General features: G+C 58.1%; 6 protein-coding genes across 6 annotated transcripts; 4 read left to right on the top strand and 2 right to left on the bottom strand.

Annotated features, from left to right (window-relative positions):
• Nucleotides 1-374: 374 nt before the first annotated feature.
• On the bottom strand, nt 375-2771 carry JDV02_010502 (uncharacterized protein). Its single transcript, XM_047992245.1, has 4 exons — nt 2019-2771; nt 1687-1904; nt 1357-1581; nt 375-1286 (listed from the first exon to the last, which is right to left on the bottom strand). Exons 1-4 carry the CDS (start codon nt 2249-2251, stop codon nt 505-507), a joined length of 1458 nt encoding a protein of 485 aa, XP_047848259.1. The 5' UTR covers nt 2252-2771; the 3' UTR covers nt 375-504.
• Nucleotides 2772-3005: 234 nt separating this feature from the next.
• Nucleotides 3006-3821, top strand: JDV02_010501 (uncharacterized protein). Its single transcript, XM_047992244.1, has one exon. The coding sequence runs from the start codon at nt 3380-3382 to the stop codon at nt 3710-3712; it is 333 nt and encodes a 110-aa protein (XP_047848258.1). The 5' UTR covers nt 3006-3379; the 3' UTR covers nt 3713-3821.
• Nucleotides 3822-6189: 2368 nt separating this feature from the next.
• Nucleotides 6190-8014, top strand: PHO89_2 (Na+/Pi symporter; the record flags this gene model as incomplete). Its single annotated transcript, XM_047992243.1, has 3 exons — nt 6190-6648; nt 6701-7766; nt 7824-8014. The coding sequence occupies 3 exons, from the start codon at nt 6190-6192 to the stop codon at nt 8012-8014; spliced, it is 1716 nt and encodes a 571-aa protein (XP_047848257.1).
• A 3218-nt stretch (nt 8015-11232) lies between these two features.
• On the top strand, nt 11233-13304 carry JDV02_010499 (Flavin-containing monooxygenase; the record flags this gene model as incomplete). Its single annotated transcript, XM_047992242.1, has 5 exons — nt 11233-11397; nt 11478-11960; nt 12027-12270; nt 12328-13098; nt 13153-13304. 5 exons carry the CDS (start codon nt 11233-11235, stop codon nt 13302-13304), a joined length of 1815 nt encoding a protein of 604 aa, XP_047848256.1.
• A 249-nt stretch (nt 13305-13553) lies between these two features.
• On the top strand, nt 13554-15503 carry TRM6 (tRNA (adenine(58)-N(1))-methyltransferase non-catalytic subunit trm6). The gene is made up of 2 exons (XM_047992241.1): nt 13554-13683; nt 13746-15503. The coding sequence occupies exons 1-2, from the start codon at nt 13595-13597 to the stop codon at nt 15376-15378; spliced, it is 1722 nt and encodes a 573-aa protein (XP_047848255.1). The 5' UTR covers nt 13554-13594; the 3' UTR covers nt 15379-15503.
• ARC18 (subunit of the Arp2/3 complex) lies at nt 15387-16683 on the bottom strand. The gene is made up of 3 exons (XM_047992240.1): nt 16399-16683; nt 15859-16251; nt 15387-15775 (listed from the first exon to the last, which is right to left on the bottom strand). Exons 1-3 carry the CDS (start codon nt 16402-16404, stop codon nt 15599-15601), a joined length of 576 nt encoding a protein of 191 aa, XP_047848254.1. The 5' UTR covers nt 16405-16683; the 3' UTR covers nt 15387-15598.
• Nucleotides 16684-16842: the final 159 nt, after the last annotated feature.

Raw genomic sequence — 16842 nt, 5'->3', positions numbered from 1 at the left:
AGGGGGGAAAGCCGTTGCACAACGGGGGGGAAAGGGGGATATATGTACCTGCTCGCCGGCGCATCATCGAGAACGCGTGTGGGTCTCCGCCAACTGTTCGCAGTTGGTGCTATGCAGGTTCCCATCACGGTCACTGAACAATAGGAGCACGGGAGGTCGGGCCGGAAGAAGGGGGGGGGGGGACACGATCCGAGGGCTCGAGGGGAGGGCTCGAGGGGAGGGGGCCATGCACAAGTGTTGCACAACAAAGGGGGATGGGGGTTGCTGTTCATGGGCGGAAACATAACTGCGCGCAGGAGACCTGCTTTGCATCACCAGTACTGGCACAGAGCACAGAGACTCAAGAACCCGAGAGTAAGAGGGCGGTGTCGTGAGTCGTGCGTGGCCGTTCGGCCAAGTTGTTCGAGCGAGATACTATGAACATGGCTATATCCATAAGCCCCTTAGAGGGTAGATGAGACCCATGTAGCAAACATGTGAAAGACAGAAACGGCACGGCAGCACTTATGACTGGGCTTTGACTGATGCTTCCGTCTGAACATCATCCGTCCGGTTGCTGTGCCCGCTGCCAATGTGCTCGTCGTTGGCTTTCTCCTCCACCGCGTGCAGGCCCCCATTCTCCATGTCCTCACCGTGGCCGCGAATGCCAATTTCAGCGTCGCCGAACGAATCCACCACCTTGACGTACGAGGGCAGGAAGTTGACGCACAGCGCGTACGTCCAGGCCGCGATCAGAAACATCATGGGCACCAGCATGGCGAACCCGTCGCCGTGCCTGTCGCCGGCCACGCCCGTGAGCGGGGGCACGCACGCGCCGCCGACGACGCCGCCGACGATGTAGCCGCTCCCACGCTTGGTGTGGCGACCCAGCCCGCGCATGCCGAGCGCGACAATGGTGGGGAAGCAGATGGACTCGAAGAAGAGCACAATGTAGAGCATCGAGATGCCGATGTTGCCGCCCTGAGTGATCGAGGGGCCGATGAATATGATGCAGCATGTCAAGAACGTCAGGAAAACCCATCTCGGCTTGACAAACTTCATAATTCCGACACCAGAGAATCGGCCAATGGCAAAGGCGGCCTGCGCCCCCGCGAACAGCTTCGACCCCATAGAGTCGCTCGTTCCGGGGCGAGTTCCCGTCGCATAATTGATGAAGAAACTGGCAACGGCGACCTGTGCGCCCGTGTAACAGAACTGCGCAAAGGCAGCGTGGAACAGCTTATACTGCTTGATGAAGGGCTTCTCGTCGGCGTCTGTATGCGTCTCCCTGGCTTGATACTCCATATCTGCGACACGAGTGACGTCAGCAATGCAACTTTGATCGGAACATGCAGGCAGAATTCAGGGTGACCGCACCAGCGTCCGTAATTTCGGGTATGTTAGCGAAGAAGAAGGCCGTAGCAAGGAGCAAGACGAAGACGGCAATGGCGAGGTAGACCCATTGCACGTTGTCGAGAGCTCGCTCATCGCTGAAATTGAAGAAGACATAAGAGCCAAGAACGGGAGCAATCACAGTGCCGATGCCGTTGAACGCCTGCGAGATGTTGATGCGGATTTCCGAGTATCGTGGCGGACCGCACACTGCACATTGCTGTTAGTCATTACATATGCAGAGGCGACGCATAGCCTCCCTGATGACAAGGGAGGGGGGGCAATCCTGTCGGGGCCAACGGAAGTCACTCATACCTGTGATGAAGGGGTTGGCAGCCGTCTCGAGTGAGCCCAGGCCGTTGCCGATGATAAAAATGCAGGCGCAGAACCCGCCAAAGCTTTTACCCTTCAGAGCCGGGATGGCCAAGATCGCACCGAGCGCGTAGAGGCAGAGGCCCCAGATGAAGACAGCCCGGTAGCCGTAGTGGCGCAGGATCCAGGCGGCATGCCCGATGGATGCTAGGGGGTATGCGCTGCAGAGAGAGAGAAAGAGAGGGGTGTCAGCGCTTCAGGAACGGTACGGCGATTATGTCGTGCGTGCGCCCGGTCGCGTCGCACGGCGTCGCGGGACATGCAGTATAACATACCCAAAGTAAGCGGCCTGCAGACCAGAGGAGCGCGCACGATCTATGTGCAACACCGTCTGAAAGTGCTTGTTGAGGGTGTCCAGCAGGCCATAGCTGAAACCCCAGAGGAAGAAGAGGACGGTGACGAGGCAGATGGGAAAGATGGACTCGCGCAGGGTCAGCTCGGCGGCCCTTGTCCGTCGTGAATCGTCGGCCTTGAGGGAGCGCTTCTTGAAGAATTCCTTGGCGCCCATGGTGGCGGGCCGTCCGACTCTTGAGTAGGTTGAGCAAGTCTTTCAGCCCTGTAGGGCGACGGATGACCGGAGGCAGCCGGCTCGTACGGAGACGGATGGATTGCGGTCGAGAGTCGAAGCGCAACGCGGTAGGGAGGAGTGAAGAGGAGGAATGGTTGCAATCCGTCGTCGTCGTCGCCGTAGCATGGAGCCGGGAGCGACGACGATTTAACCTTTGCTGGTGCTCGCTGGCCCCTCACGCCGCGCACATGGTCGCTTCGCCTCCTGGCACTGTTGCTCGTGGTGGCTCCGTCGGGCGAAGCGCGTGGAGGGAAGGGATGGATGGATGGCAGGCAGAGCGGCTTGAGTCCCGCCGGGACGAAACCCTGTCAGCTCGTCCGGAAGAGGGTGGCCGTCCGTGCCAGACGGTCCGGGGAAGCTTGGGGCGCCGGCATCCACTTGGTCGCGGCGCCTGCGTTGTCCGCGCCCTTGTCAGCGAGCCAGGCAAAACTCCCGTCGGCAGAATTCAGTTTGGCCATCCGGCGCCACGTCGATCAGACAGCGCCGGCTCAGACAACCACTCGCCCTGCGGCTGGCGAATCCACCTCGACAGAGGCTCCTCACCTCCAAAACGACGTGCTGTCCGTCGCCGGTGGAAGTGTCAAGTTTGTCAACGGCTGTCAGCCCGCGCGGCGCTCGATCGTCAACACGCGATGTCGTCCGTCTTCTGCGGTGACCACCCGCGGGCTCGCCCCCATTCCCCCGAAGGGGGCCCCTGCGTGTCATACGTAGGTCCTGGTGGGCGGGCTTTGCTCACTGCTTCGTATCTGGCTGTTGCATGTAGCCGGTTCCACTTGTGTGCCGCCCCCTCCTCCACCACCCTTCACCGTCCACGCTGGGGAAGCTGCCAGGATTGCTGCAGAGCCGGGGCTATTTCCCCAGAGCCAAGCCCCACGGGGATTTGCGTCTCAAGCCAACATGATTGGACACGTCGATACTTTGGCCCGACGGTTTCGACATAATGATGCCCCGAGGCAATTGTGTCCACCTCCGTCCTCAATCCTGACGGTGCCTGATCGAGCCGATAATGCGGAGTGCATGACAGTTGTCCGCTAGAAGAAGTGTCGAAACTTCCTTCGATGACGAGGAATGGGCGGCCGACGGATGAATCACGGCCCTCTCGTGACATCGGGAGAGCGAGGCTGCGATGCAGCGGCCTCTGCGCCGAGGCAGGCGGCCAAGAGGTGGATGCGACAAAACGGACACTGTCGTATCTTCTTTGTGCTCTCGTCGTTTTGTGAGCTCTTCAGATCCGTCGTGTTTGCTTCCCGGTGGCACCAGCGTCGAGCTCCGCTGACTCCGAGGGCTGTGCTTTGCTCTCCGTCGCTCGACCATCAAATGCGACGGAGGAGGGGGAGAGGGTTTCTGGAAATTAATGTCATGCCCGTGCGCAGCCTGAGGTCAGAGCTGCCGTCTAGCTGAAGACACCGCCAGCAATCGAGGAGGGTTGGCTGTACGTTAAGTATAGGCAGCAACAAAAGTCGCGAAAATGCCGGGGCTGGAAGCAAGATTCGACCGCCTGCGACGGAACAACTGGCTGTCGACAGCGTGTTTGCTAGGTGCTCTCTCATCTCGCGAATTGATGGCGCGATGGGGAAGAAGTCGCGATTGGGCTCCTTCCACATCTGCCCGCCTGGCTCACCCTCATCACGTGTCATACGTGTCACTGTCGTGACGACACAAACTTGGAAGGAGAGAACCGCCACGTGAGAACAATTGACCTTCTTCATACCACGACACCGGAACTCCGTCGCATGCCGAGTCAACGCGCGATGCACTTGCGAACTCTGGCCTCGGCCCAACACACGTTCCACATCCCTGTCCATGACAAATAACATGGCTCTCACGAAGCGCCGCAGTAGCACCAGCCAAAGGCCATGTTTGCTTGCCTGTGGCCATTTTTGCTTTTCACATCGCGAGGAGAGCCAACGGCAGTGCCATGATCAACCACGGGTTATAGCAATTTGTCAACGTTTGGTGAGCCAAGTGCAGCGGGTCAAACGCAGTGAAGACGACAAAAGGCAAAGCGGCGATGATACGGAGTGGCTTACCCGGTATACTAGGCCTGTCCAGGAGAATTCACTTCAGTCATTTGTCCAACCCGTCGTCTCCAGGCGACCGTGGACTACATACCCCGTCAAATCAACCCCGATAAGCCTCGCGGGCCAAACACTCCAGACCAACAAAGCGACCACTCGCAAGGGCATCTTGTTGCTTACCGGTCTCTAACATCCATTTAGCGTATGCAAGTTAGAGAAGCCTGCGCTCATCGGCGATGAGAGAACGACGCCGACGGCTACGTCACGTGGGGTCTACACTGTCGCGTGCTCCAGCGCGAACGTCGAGTGCTCAGATATTCATGAGATCCTCAATTTGCGGCCCTGATTCTCTCTGGGAGCGGCATGTCACGTTGTACTGACTCAAAATCCTTTGAAGAGAAACGCACCTTCGACGAGAAATCGACTGCTACTTCATCCAACGCCGCCACCTCAGCCACTGAGCAGCTTGTACACCAATACTTGCCTCATCCGATCAAAAGTCTGTGTTGACATTTCCACAGCGTCGAAATGGTGTCGAGTTGTCCGGGACGTGCGGCACGGCGGCCGACTACACACACCTGTATCACGATGTGTGGAAAGAGATCGCGTGGCACAGCCTTCTTCAACGGGAGCGAGTGCCGCTTGGCGGAAACGTGCCCTGCCCTGCCACTCCGGCTGGCCGAGAATACAGGAGCTACGACTTCGTGGCGACAGAATCGGTACTTGGCGTGCTGGAATTTGAGACGCCACTTGATTTTTTGAGCCATATAAAACTACGAGGGCACGAGATCCAGTGCCGTTTCTGGCCAAGAAACACTGCCAAGGTACGCCGTTGATGGGAGTCTTCTATATGCCCAGAACGACAAGACTTCAAGACTGCCCACAATGGCCACACGTGGCAGTTGCAATTCCAGTGATTGGCTATGCAGTGCAAAGGGTTCTGGATCTGGAGCCAGGCTTCCCGCAATTTTTGGCTTGGCGAACTAACTAGCTTTAGAGTTGGTGTTTAGAGTTGTCGTCGCATCACCAACTACCGACCCACTGCCTCGACTCACGCACGACATGGGCAGCATCAGAGACTGCGACAGTGATGGCTGTGCCTCCCGCGAACGATTGTATTGCCACGGATGGTCTCCTGTCTAGTACTTGAACGCAGTGTCGCTATAACGGCAACAATTGACCAAAGGCGATTTCGCCATAACGTTCCGTCATGGCTTGCGACGACAGAAGCCAAGGGTCGTCGATGCTGCATGCTCTTTAATCAGCACATCGCTTTGCTGGACTACAAGGAAGCTGGTCGCGTGCCTTGGTGCACATATTGAGAATAGCCTGCCACTCCGTCCCATGTGGTGCGAGCGCCACGGCGAAAATTCTCTGTCCCCTTGCTAATGCTTTAACGCCACGCCCGGCATGAGGATGCTCCACGACTGGGAAGCCCAGGTACCTCGGCAGGCGATGCCCAGAGGCGAAGATGCGATCATGGACACGCGGACTCGAGGGTAAATTCTCCAATGAGAATAGACGATTCTACAACGGCTAGCATACAAGGCCTGTCCGTTCGTACGGTCGTCGGGCGGTCTTGGCCGCTCTCCACCTGGCCGCTTTAGGCGTGCTGGTGGACTGCCTTAAGCCGACCCATTGCGCCCGCCTTTCAGATGTTCCAAGAAAGGTGCCCTTCACCTATATAGATCTTTCCTAGCACTTGAGCTTGGATGCGAGCCATCTCCCCAGGCTGCGCGTTGCCATCTTCCACCCATCTTTCCGGAGAAACGAGCCTACCGTTCTGTCCCTGTCTCCATCGCCCTCTAAACTCGAAGAGTCCAAACGTGGTTACATCGACAAGGATTCGGCTTCGCTGCCATGGCTCTCCATCAATTTGACTTCCTCCTGGCGGTGGGAACAATCTTTGCGTTCCTCGATGCCTGGAATATTGGCGCCAATGATGTCGCAAATTCCTGGGCCAGCTCCGTCTCCTCCCGTTCCATTACGTATCTACAGGCCATGTTGGGCGCGTCCGTCATGGAATTCAGCGGTGCTCTCGGTGTCGGTGGCCGTGTAGCGGATACCATTCGCACAAAGGTCGTCGATACCACAGCCTTCAATGACCAGCCAGCATTGCTCATGCTCGGTATGGTTTGTGCCGTCATAGCGTCTGCTAGCTATCTGACCATGGCTACCCGCCTGGGAATGCCCGTATCGACTACGCATTCCATCCTCGGCGGCGTTTTGGGCATGGGCGTAGCCGCTCTTGGTGGCGACGGCATCACCTGGGTTGGCTACAAGAACGGAAAGGTCGACCTCAAACAGGGTGTAGTCCAGGTTTGTGTTGGAATCAAAGGTATCACATCAATTGCTGACCTTTGAATGAAAGGTTTTCATGGCATGGATCATCTCACCCGTGATGGCCGGAGCCTTTGGTGCCTGCATCTTCCTCCTTACCAAATACGGTGTCCTGCTCCGATCGAACCCGACCATGAAGGGCCTGATGCTGGTTCCCGTATACTTCTGGCTTACTGCATCCCTCATCGTCATGCTGCTCATTTGGAAGGGTGGTGACTACGAGGTCAATTTGACCGAAGCCCAAATTCCGGGAGTCATCGTGGCCGTCGGGGCCGGCTGGGGCCTGCTTATGACCCTGTTCCTCGTTCCATGGATGTATCGCATCGTCATCAAGGAAGACTGGCAGCTGCGTGCCTGGCACATCCTTCAAGGTCCATTCCTGCTGCGACGCGGGGAAGTCCCGCCGCCGCCTGCCGACTTCCAGGGCGTTGTGCGCAACTTTTACGAAGGTCACCTCACGCGGGAAGAACTTGACGCTCGACGAGCGCGCACGGCTGCAGCCGCCACAGACGACGTCGAGGGCCAGCATGAGAAGACGGCTTCAGGGTCTGAGACGCCTGTCCCTGGGCCCGAAGACTCGGCGCCCACGCATAAGTCTCTCGTCGGCCCCAAGCCCGATGGTCCTTGGTACACTCGCGACTACATGTGGTGGTTTGCGAAATGGGTCGTCCTTCGTGGCGTCGATCAGGACATTGTCGGTTCCCAAAAGGACAAGTCCGTCATCGCGGGCGACGTCGAGGAGATCCACGCGCACGCCACGCATTACGACAACCGCACCGAATTTCTCTACACGTTCCTCCAGATTATGACTGCGTCTGCCGCATCCTTTACACACGGCGCCAACGATGTCGCCAACGCCGTCGGTCCATACGCCTCCATCTTCCAGATCTGGCAGAGCGGCGCAGTTCCTCTCAAGGGGGCCAACGTGCCTCTGTGGATTCTGGCCTTTGGTGGCGTGGGTATCGTGATTGGTCTCTGGACGTATGGATATCATATTATGCGAAACCTAGGCAACCGGGTGACACTCATGTCGCCGGCGCGTGGCTTTTCCATGGAGCTGGGCTCTGTCATTACTGTCATTGTCGCCACCCGTCTTGGTATGTCCCTCGGCGCTAGATGCCAGATGACGAACCTCTGTGCTAATTTATTTCTAGAGCTCCCTGTTTCGACCACGCAGTGCATCACTGGTGCCATTGTTGGCGTAGGCCTCTGCAACGGCGACTGGCGAGCGATCAACTGGCGTATGGTGGCGTGGATCTACCTCGGCTGGTTCATCACCGTGCCCGTGTCTGGCCTCATCTCGGGGATTCTCATGGGTTTCATCATTAATAGCCCTCGATGGTAGAGGGGCCACATTACTGCTGAAATGACTGGTCAGCGAACGTGAGCTGGGCTTACGCCGCACGTACAAATTGAGCTCATAGAGACATGTTTGAAACGAGATAGACTTCTGGAACCCGAAGTGGGTGGTGGTGCATAGCATAGATGTCTGCCAGGAAGAGGGGAGTTCGGGGCATTGCCTCCTGTCGAGAGCCGGCCCTTGATGCGAGAGCGGAACATATACCAAGTCATAGAAAGCTTGTGCGCACATAAGCATCGATCGATTGCCTTTAGGCCCAGCACTTTATGCTCACGTCCTGCATCTCCATTGCAGCACCTGCAGCTCAGAGCCCCAGTGCCCAGCAAACACCTGGGTCAGCTTCGAGGCACCTCCGAGCGGAGGATTTATCATTCATGACGTTGTACGACACAACACAGCCGCTACGCCCCCCCCCGCTTGCGGTAACAAGGCGAAGTCTCCCAGCCGCACGCACACATCGGGCGGTGCCGCAACCAGATTCGGCTTTTTAAACCGCGCGTCCCAGCATCATCTGACAGATGCCGCCCTCTCTCGCATGGCATTCGTGCGACTCTCAGACACTAGACGCTGTGCGTTCGTAACCCCCCCCCTGCGTGCGTTCGACTCAGCAGGTGTGCAGGGAGCTCATGGGCCTCGGTGGTCTACCTAGGAGGATCACATCATGGCCCACGGGGCACGCGAGAAGGGTGAGGCGGTGCCGATGCTGCCGAGGGTTGTGGATGATGGGTTTAGAGGTTTAAGGAGCTGTACTCGCATCGACCGTGTTTCGAGGAGACCGCAAAGGAGATGTGTTGATTGCTTTCCCTCTCAAGGTCACCGCGAGTACGGATGGGCTTTCTTTGACATCCCATCTAAGTCATTTCCCACTGAGCATGACGAATACAGTATACGCCTGGACCTCGGTATGGGACGTCGCCCCCCTGCGCAGCGCAACAGATGCAGGCAGGCAGTCTCGGCGTTGGCCGTCGATCCTTGCAGCCGGGTTCATGACACTACTCGTCCCGCGGAATCCCACCAACGCTCCCGCTTTCTATAACAGGCTGTGCTGGAGCGCCACCATACTGTGGTGTGCTTCTGGGAGTGGTTGGTGGCGTCGTTCCGTCCCAGGGTTTCGGGCCCAGACTCTGGTCAGTGTTTTTTTCTTCGTTCTCTCAGCCCGCGTTGCACAGGTCGATCCTCTCAGGTGTAGGGAGACCTAGGCAGCGACTTCACTGCCCGTGATGAAAAGCCTTGCAGTGCAAACTGGGTCGGAGGGATGGGCACAGTTCCCGTTCACAGCCGATTTCTTCCGCATATAACTAGCTGTATACTCGAAAATTAGCACTTCTTAAGGAACTTCGGTGCAATCTCGTGCAGCTTTGCAACCCGTCCGTGATTCGCATCGGCGGCCAGTTGATAGTTCCAGGGGCGACAGCTTGGCCCTCAGAGAAGACAGAGGAAGCAACAAGTGTATTTTTGTCCACGAAATGCGCGTGGTGAAGACTCGACTTAGACTATGCCTCTCAGCCACGGCTCATGGCGACCAATCGCTGCGCTTCCGTGTACTTCGAGGCTTGCATCCTTCATGTTGCCCCCTCCGTCCCACCCTCTCGCCAAGGGGGGGCGTTTCGTCTCAACGCTCCCGTCATACGGCACGTAGTGTCCACCGGTTCGCTGTTGGATCGCCGTCCGGCACGGCAGTGGAAGCGGCCGATCGAGGTTTTCTCTAGTCAAGTGTGGTGGTGGTCCGTGAGCCGAGACGACATTGCCTTCTCGAACCTGGACAGAACGTGAGGCGCCGCGCGGCACTGTACGTAGTCATGGGATGGGGCGACGTTTGGATACGAGAACAAGAGCCCTCAAAAGGTCAGCGCTCGGGGCGGGACCCCGGCGGCGATAGTTGAGGGTTGGCGTTTGTCTAGCGCTCCGTGGGTAGGTAGTAGGTAAGACGGCTGCTGGTGTGGGTGACATTTGTTGTGTGCCATGCGAGCTGAGTAGATGGCGAATGTGGTAGACCAAGCTGAAGATGCAACATGGTAACTTATACTGTCCAAAAACGGCACGTGTAGGGGCTCTTGGTGTTGTCGGCAGGCATAACACCCCGTCAGCTGAAGAAGACAACCCAACAACCACGTGCGGGCTCGCAGTTTAGTGCCCGATATTGCTAACTAAGGCAGTGTTCTTGCTGCGAGATGGACAAGCTCAACATTACACGAGGCATATCTGCCATGAACATCTTGTTGAAACGGCCCCTCCCATCCATCAGCCCCAAGCAGAGGCCTCACATGGCTCGAAGTGCCTGATTTACAGTACAGCACAGTACTCAGTCTGGAACATGAAGCGCATCACTTGATAGATAAGGTCTTATATTTTGTAGCTGTAACACCATGCTGTCCTTACTATAGAGGACTGGCAGTACTGCGTACCGTTAGATTGTGCGGTTTGTTTCAGTTTGAGCATAGGCCCGTTTGCGCCCGTTCAGGAGGATAAGCAGAGGTCCGTCGAACCCCGTCATGAGCGCGCAACGACGACAGCGTGAGCCCCCCCCCCCCCCCAAACAAGGAGGCTGGGGCGAACAATGTACGACTTTTGGATCACGTCGCATGAATCCCGCTTTTCGGCACAGCGCCTCGCCTCTGGGATATTCGGCCCGGCCTCTCGCCGCCAGGCAGCCCGCCTTCTCCAGCATCCGACTTGTTCTCCCCCGGGTGCGCGCTCGCGCGACGGGTGTTGATGGTGTCCCGAGCGGCTCTCTCACACACACATGTGAACGTATCTTTCCGCGTCACTGAATGGTGGGCTTCCCTCTTTCCCCGCCTCCAGAAGAGTATTCCATCTCCGGGGGCTGATTCGCGTCAACGGCGGAACCTGCGGCGTCAACCTGTCGTCTGTTCAGCTCGCGGCGCCCGCACTATAAGCAACCTGTGAAAGACGCTCCGAGCATCCAGCTCCTTGTTACTTAAGGGTGAAGTCGGGTGGGTTGCATTTACATGGCGCTGACAGACATACTCTTCTCATATAGTCTGACTCCATCGCCCCCTTTGGTTCCAGCGCGTCTTCTCTCCCGCGGAAACCTGGATCGACGAACCCCTGCTTCATCCTGGCGCCTTTATCAGAAGAAGGTGGTTTACGACGTATAACCAGGTTCCGGGAACGGTCTTGACCTTGACTGGATATCCCTTGCTCATCTGACTTGCAACTGCCACCTACTTGTCCTAACCGCCATGAAAGTCGCTGTCATAGGCGGCGGGCCAGGCGGCCTTGCGACACTCAAGTTTCTGGCAACTGCGCATGAATACTTTCACATTGACCATATCGAAGTTCGACTGTTTGAGTCTAACAAGTGCATCGGAGGCACCTTTGTCAAGAGGGTGTACGAAGATGCAGAGGTAGGCTCTCTCTCAAAGAGCCCGTCTGCCGGGGGACAACTGTGCAGTCTCAGATTCAGCTCTCGCTAACCCGGCTTCAGCTTGTCTCGTCCAAGTACCTGACGGCCTTCTCCGACTTTCGGCTGCCCCTCGACGCCCCCGATTTTGTCACACCCGAGCTCTACGTCAAGTATCTCCGCGACTACACAAAGGCATTCAAGGTCGACGGGCTCATCGAGTGCGACTCCACGGTCCGGCTGGTTAGGCGAGGGACCCATGGGGTCGGACATGTGCTTGACGTCAAGAGGGCCAGTGGCGAGGAATTCTCGTGGGAGTGCGACGCCGTTGCCGTGTGCACCGGGAACCACGAGAACCCTCTCGTGCCCGAGATCCCAGGCATCGAACGGGTCCCCTCGGTCATGCACTCGTCCATGTTCAAGACGCGCGCGCAGTTCGGCAAGGACACGCACGTTGTCGTGTGCGGCGCCGGGGAGACGGGCATGGACATTGCGCACCTCGCCGTCACGGCCCCGACTGCCTCGGTGACGTTGTGCCATCGCGACGGCTTTTTCTGTGCGCCCAAGGCATGTCTCAGATCATCGGCCCCTTGAAACCCGTGTGCGACTGACACAAAAGGACTTTGCTACCAGATCATCTCGACGCCGCTGCGAGCGGGACAGAAGCTGCCGAGTCGGCCTAACAAACCGGTGGACACGTCTGTGGCGAGCCTGTTCGACACCGCATACGCCCACCCGCTCCTTCAGAGGAGTCAGCTGCTCTGGTTCGCGTATGATCAGTGGGTGAAGAAGATGCACTTGCTCATCTCCGGTACGGAGGAGGGCCCTGACCAGTGGGTGGGCCAGATCAGCAAAGAACGTCGCAATCTCGACTCCAGTGAGTTTCGTGCTGCTTCGTAGGACACAGCAGCGCAGTGCTGACAAGTCAATGTAGTCTTCCTTTGCAAGTCGGCTCGTGCCCTGCCGTACATCTCCGAAGGCCACCGTTCGCAGACCTGGTGGAATAAGTTGCGCGAGTCCATCATCAACGTTGAGCTTAAGGACACGCAGGGGCGCATGATTGAAGTTGCCAACTGGCCCACCGTGATCGATGAGGATGGTTACATGACATTGTCCATCGAAGGGTTGGGTGAAACGCAGCGGCGCTTCAAGCCAGATGTCATGGTCATGGCCACTGGGTACAAGACCGATTTCTGGTTTCTCGACAAAGGGTATCCTGTGGTAGAAGAAGCCAATGTGCGATGCGTATACAAGGAGGATGACGTGACGGTAGGCTTCATCGGCTTCGTCCGGCCATCGATCGGAGCCATGCCTCCCCTGGCCGAGTTGCAGGCCCAGTTTTGGGTCCTCCGCCTTCTTCAGAACCGCTTCCCGGCGGAGGTGCCGCGAACGCAGAGCGCCGACTCGGTCCCAGCGTACGAGGTCAGCTACAAGCTGAACCCGCGCGCCGATTACGACTTCTTCAAGTCGAAGAGGGGTGTCGACCACGAGGCGTACGCCTACCAGCTCGCCCTCGACATGGGTGCCGCGCCGACCATCTCGTACATCATGAGTAAGGGCTGGAAGCTGTCCTTCACTTGGGCCATGGGGTCCAACTTCAACCCCAAGTTTCGCCTCGTCGGCCCGTGGAAGTGGGAGGCTGGCGCCGAGAAGATTATGCGCGGCGAACTGTACGATGTTGTCAAGCGATCAGGAGGCGGTGTCTGTGAGTGTCGTCGCCCCGACTATGCGTCCGTAGATTTGCTGACTTCGTGCGCAGATCTCTTGACCTATACCATAATCCCCTTCATTTTCTTTGGCCTCATTAGCATCCTGCTGTACGTATTCTCTGGTGTCGTGGACCTCCTTGGCGAAGCGTGCGGGGCGTACACGGGGAAGCTGGAGCATAGTGAAAAGAAGCGGAAGGAATGAGACTTTCTGGCAAAAGGGATGCTTCACGGTGGATAGAGTAAGCTCAGCGTGCTATGGCGAGCCAACAGGCAGTGAATATATGTATGATTTGAGAGCAAAGTGCTTGGAGTGGCTTGTGAAGTGACCATGGTGGAAGCGCGGATGATCCAGCAAGGTGAGCATGCTGACCGAAGTGGGGCCAATTCTGACGTGCGGGGCTCACCGCGGTGAGCGCCTCTTTCTCAACGCCAACTTTTTTTCCGTCACCAGCTGCGAATCAATTACAGTCAATCATTCCTCCCATTCCCGCCATGCACAGCCATACTGTGCAGCCGAACGGCTGGGTAGCATTGCGGCTCCCCAGTGATAATGTCCGAGTCCTCCAAGTAACACCAAATACGTTCGACACCCTGCGCCACACCCCTGCTACTTCGTCGCCAGGCTAGCTGACAGCACACACAGCACAATATCGCTGGGCAAATACGGCGCATTCCCGAGCAACCTCATTATCGAGCGACCATTTCACCTTACCTACGAAATCCAGGACAAGCGCGACGGCGAGAGCTTCTCGAGGCTACGGGTCGTGCCCGGTACGGAGCTCAATGCCGACGTCCTGGCCGAGACGAAGGCGGAAGAGGCCGCGGCGAACGGCGAGGACGTGATTGTCCCTGCTGAGGGCGAGGAGCTGGCGCTGGTGGATGAGAGTGGCACCGTAGTCGCTCGGTCAAATCGCGAAATCATCGACGACTCTGCGCGACAAACACTCACGCCTTCCGAGATCGAAGAGCTGAAGCGGAATGGCACGGCTGCCGGCAAGGAGCTGATTGCAAAACTCATGCTTTCGCACACGGCGCTCGACCAAAAGACGTCCTATTCTCTGTCAAAGTACAAGCTGCTCAAGGAGAGAAAGTTTCTGCGGCGCTTCACCGTCCTGCCGCTAGACGTCCCGATGCTGGCGTATTGGATGCTGGAGGACAAGGATGCGACCAAGATCATGGAGCTGCGACAGGAGACGATGGCTCTGGTAGGATGCTGGGCCGACGTACATTTCGGCGGCTCGTCGATCGAAGGGGTGAAAGAACCCCATGGTGGACGGTGGCTGGCCATTGACGACACCGGGGGCCTGCTAGTCGCATCCATGGCGGAACGAATGGGCATTCTCTACCCACAAGCCCAAGATGAGTCGGGAGGGCACGACGATGCGCTACTGGCGGAGCCTACCCAGGCCTCAGCAGCACAGGTGGATGGCAAGGGTGAGGGGGAGCCAGTGACTGCGTCCTCATCTCCCAAAGCGCCTCGGAATCACCGCAAGCGGCCGCGGCGCGATGACCTCGAAGACCACTACGCCCTCACCAACACCATTACCCTCATCCATTCCAACTCGCAACCCAACCTCTCCCTCCTTCGGTACTTTGATTACGACGCCAGCGACCCCAGCCCGACATATCCCCACCACCCACTCTTCACACATCTGCTCCCGGTATCCTGGCTGCAGCTGGTCAAGCCAGAAGAGGATGGTGCGTACTCGGACAAGCCGGCCGAGGTTACACCAGAGGAGCTTGCCTCGTGGAAAACGAACCGCCGAGGAAATTACCACCGCAAGCGCCGGAGGTGGGCACGTACGCGACAAGTAGTCGATACCGCCCGTGCTGGTGGATTTTCCGGCCTCGCAGTGGCTAGCACCATGGACCCGATCTCAATCCTGCGCCATGTGCTACCCCTTCTCGCCGGCGGGAGCCCGATTGCCATATTCTCACCATCTATTGAACCGCTCGCCCAGCTGGCAGACTGCTTCAGCATCGCGCGCCGCGCGGCTTGGATCCAGTCTCCGCCCGCAGGAACAGAGGGAAAGTCTGTCACCGAGCTGGACACATGGGAGGGCAGCGCCGAGTATCCTATCAACCCGACACTTGTTCTAGGCGCGAGCGTGCAGACAAGCAGGGCGAGGAGGTGGCAGGTTCTTCCAGGGAGGACACACCCGACGATGACTGCCAGGGGCGGCGCCGAGGGCTACGTGTTTACGGGATGGAGGGCGCTGCCGGCAGAAGGAAGGATCTCGGCACGGGGCAAATTCCAAAAGAAGAGAGCCGAGTGATCGTGACACGACAGACCAAGGTTTGGGATACAGCTGCATCAGAAAACGCGTATAGAGCCATCGTAAGGAGATACCCCTGGGTAGACGATTCTTCTCGGGAAGACAGGTCTAATTCAAGTTCCAACACGTCGATGCCACCCCCAAGAAAGAGACGTCTGTGGCTGATAATATGATGTGACTGATCGTATCCATTGCTCTAACGTACCCCGCAGTGGACAAGTTACAGCGCCTTGCCCATGAACTTTCTCTTGGTGAAGCTCAGCCACCACTTGCTGGGCTTAGACTCGTCTTCCGCGTACACTCTGGCAAGTAACCGGGTCGCGAGCTCTTGCCGCACCTGTGACATGTACTGTTTGAGCTGCTCGGCGTCCTGTCGGTCTCTGGGCGCCTCGTACATCTGCATGCGGGTCAGTCATTTGCCACAATCGAACAGAGTCCTGCGCAAGCCCATGCGAGGCGGGAGCGCCCCCTAAAGCATACCTGGTTCAGCGGAAACCCTGGGTCGCCGGGAATAGCGAAGTTGAGGTCGAGCGCCAGGTTCAAGACATCCTTCTGGGCCTCGCGGACGGTCGCGTGGGGCTTGATCTTGGAGAGGCAGTCGCTCAGGAACCAGATGCCGTAGACGAGGAGGCGGTCGGCGGGGCCCTGGATCTCAAAGTTGCGGAAGAAGGTGTTTGCGCGGAAGAGCGAGAGCACCTCGTCGAGGATGTCGTAGCTCTCGCTGTCCGGGTCGGGCGACTCGGCGGGCGGCAGGGAGGGGTCGAGGGGGAGCGTATAGGCCGGGCCGCGGGTCTTTGTGCGCAGCGGGAGGAGCGGGAAGTTGCCGATGAGGCGCGGAGGGTTCGGGTCCTCGTTGAAGACGGAGTTGTAGGCCTGATAAAACCGGAGGGAGAGGAAGAGTGGTTAGCTGACTGCGAGATGCCTCGGGGCGGGGACGGCCGGCATGCGCAGGTTTATGCCACGTCGCGATGTAACAATCGCATTCGAGTATCGCATGGGCCGTGGAAGGCGCTGACGTACCGGCATCTTGAACAGCGACTGACGTGCGTGCTCTTCAGTGAAGCTGTCTTGCGCGGACAACGGGGTGGCCGGCGGGGCAGTGATGGTGGTCGAGGAGCTGTCGTCAACGTGTGGGGCAGGCAAGGCCGTCAGACGTGCACAAAATCATGCGCCCTCTATGCCGTTGTGCATGCAGTAGCAGTTACTAGTAGCATAAGCTGGCGTGTGGCGGGCCAAGATGAGCCTTGCCTGCACGGCCACAGCGCGTTTGCCACAGCAGCCTGCGTGCAACGTCGGATTCCACACTGGCTGCCTGGCGTCACGTGAAGTCGCTCAACGATCGCGCCTCCCGAGCGCCGACCCACCCTCTGAACGCGTACGCCCTTGTGACACGCCACCAACCAACCAGGCTGCAGCGAGTTGGGCTGCCCACCATGCCACTGAAGCGCTAGCACAGGCCACCAA

This window comes from Purpureocillium takamizusanense, chromosome 12 (assembly GCF_022605165.1).
Source record: "Purpureocillium takamizusanense chromosome 12, complete sequence".
Taxonomy (NCBI): domain Eukaryota; kingdom Fungi; phylum Ascomycota; class Sordariomycetes; order Hypocreales; family Ophiocordycipitaceae; genus Purpureocillium; species Purpureocillium takamizusanense.
Note: the sequence above shows the minus strand (reverse complement) of the source record. Positions and strands in the feature narration are given on the sequence as shown.

What these genes read in the sequence shown, in the direction of transcription:
- JDV02_010501 (XM_047992244.1), top strand. Translation starts at nt 3,380, where the DNA reads ATGGGCGGCCGACGGATGAATCACGGCCCTCTCGTGACATCGGGAGAG.
- TRM6 (XM_047992241.1), top strand. Translation starts at nt 13,595, where the DNA reads ATGCACAGCCATACTGTGCAGCCGAACGGCTGGGTAGCATTGCGGCTC. An exon ending in CTCCAAGTAACACCAAATAC is followed by an intron (nt 13,684 to 13,745) that starts GTTCGACACCCT and finishes CAGCACACACAG; the next exon opens with CACAATATCGCTGGGCAAAT.
- JDV02_010502 (XM_047992245.1), bottom strand. Translation starts at nt 2,251, where the DNA reads ATGGGCGCCAAGGAATTCTTCAAGAAGCGCTCCCTCAAGGCCGACGAT. An exon ending in TGCCAACCCCTTCATCACAG is followed by an intron (nt 1,582 to 1,686) that starts GTATGAGTGACT and finishes AGCAATGTGCAG; the next exon opens with TGTGCGGTCCGCCACGATAC. An exon ending in ACCCGAAATTACGGACGCTG is followed by an intron (nt 1,287 to 1,356) that starts GTGCGGTCACCC and finishes CTCGTGTCGCAG; the next exon opens with ATATGGAGTATCAAGCCAGG.
- ARC18 (XM_047992240.1), bottom strand. An exon ending in CAGGGTTTCCGCTGAACCAG is followed by an intron (nt 15,776 to 15,858) that starts GTATGCTTTAGG and finishes ACCCGCATGCAG; the next exon opens with ATGTACGAGGCGCCCAGAGA.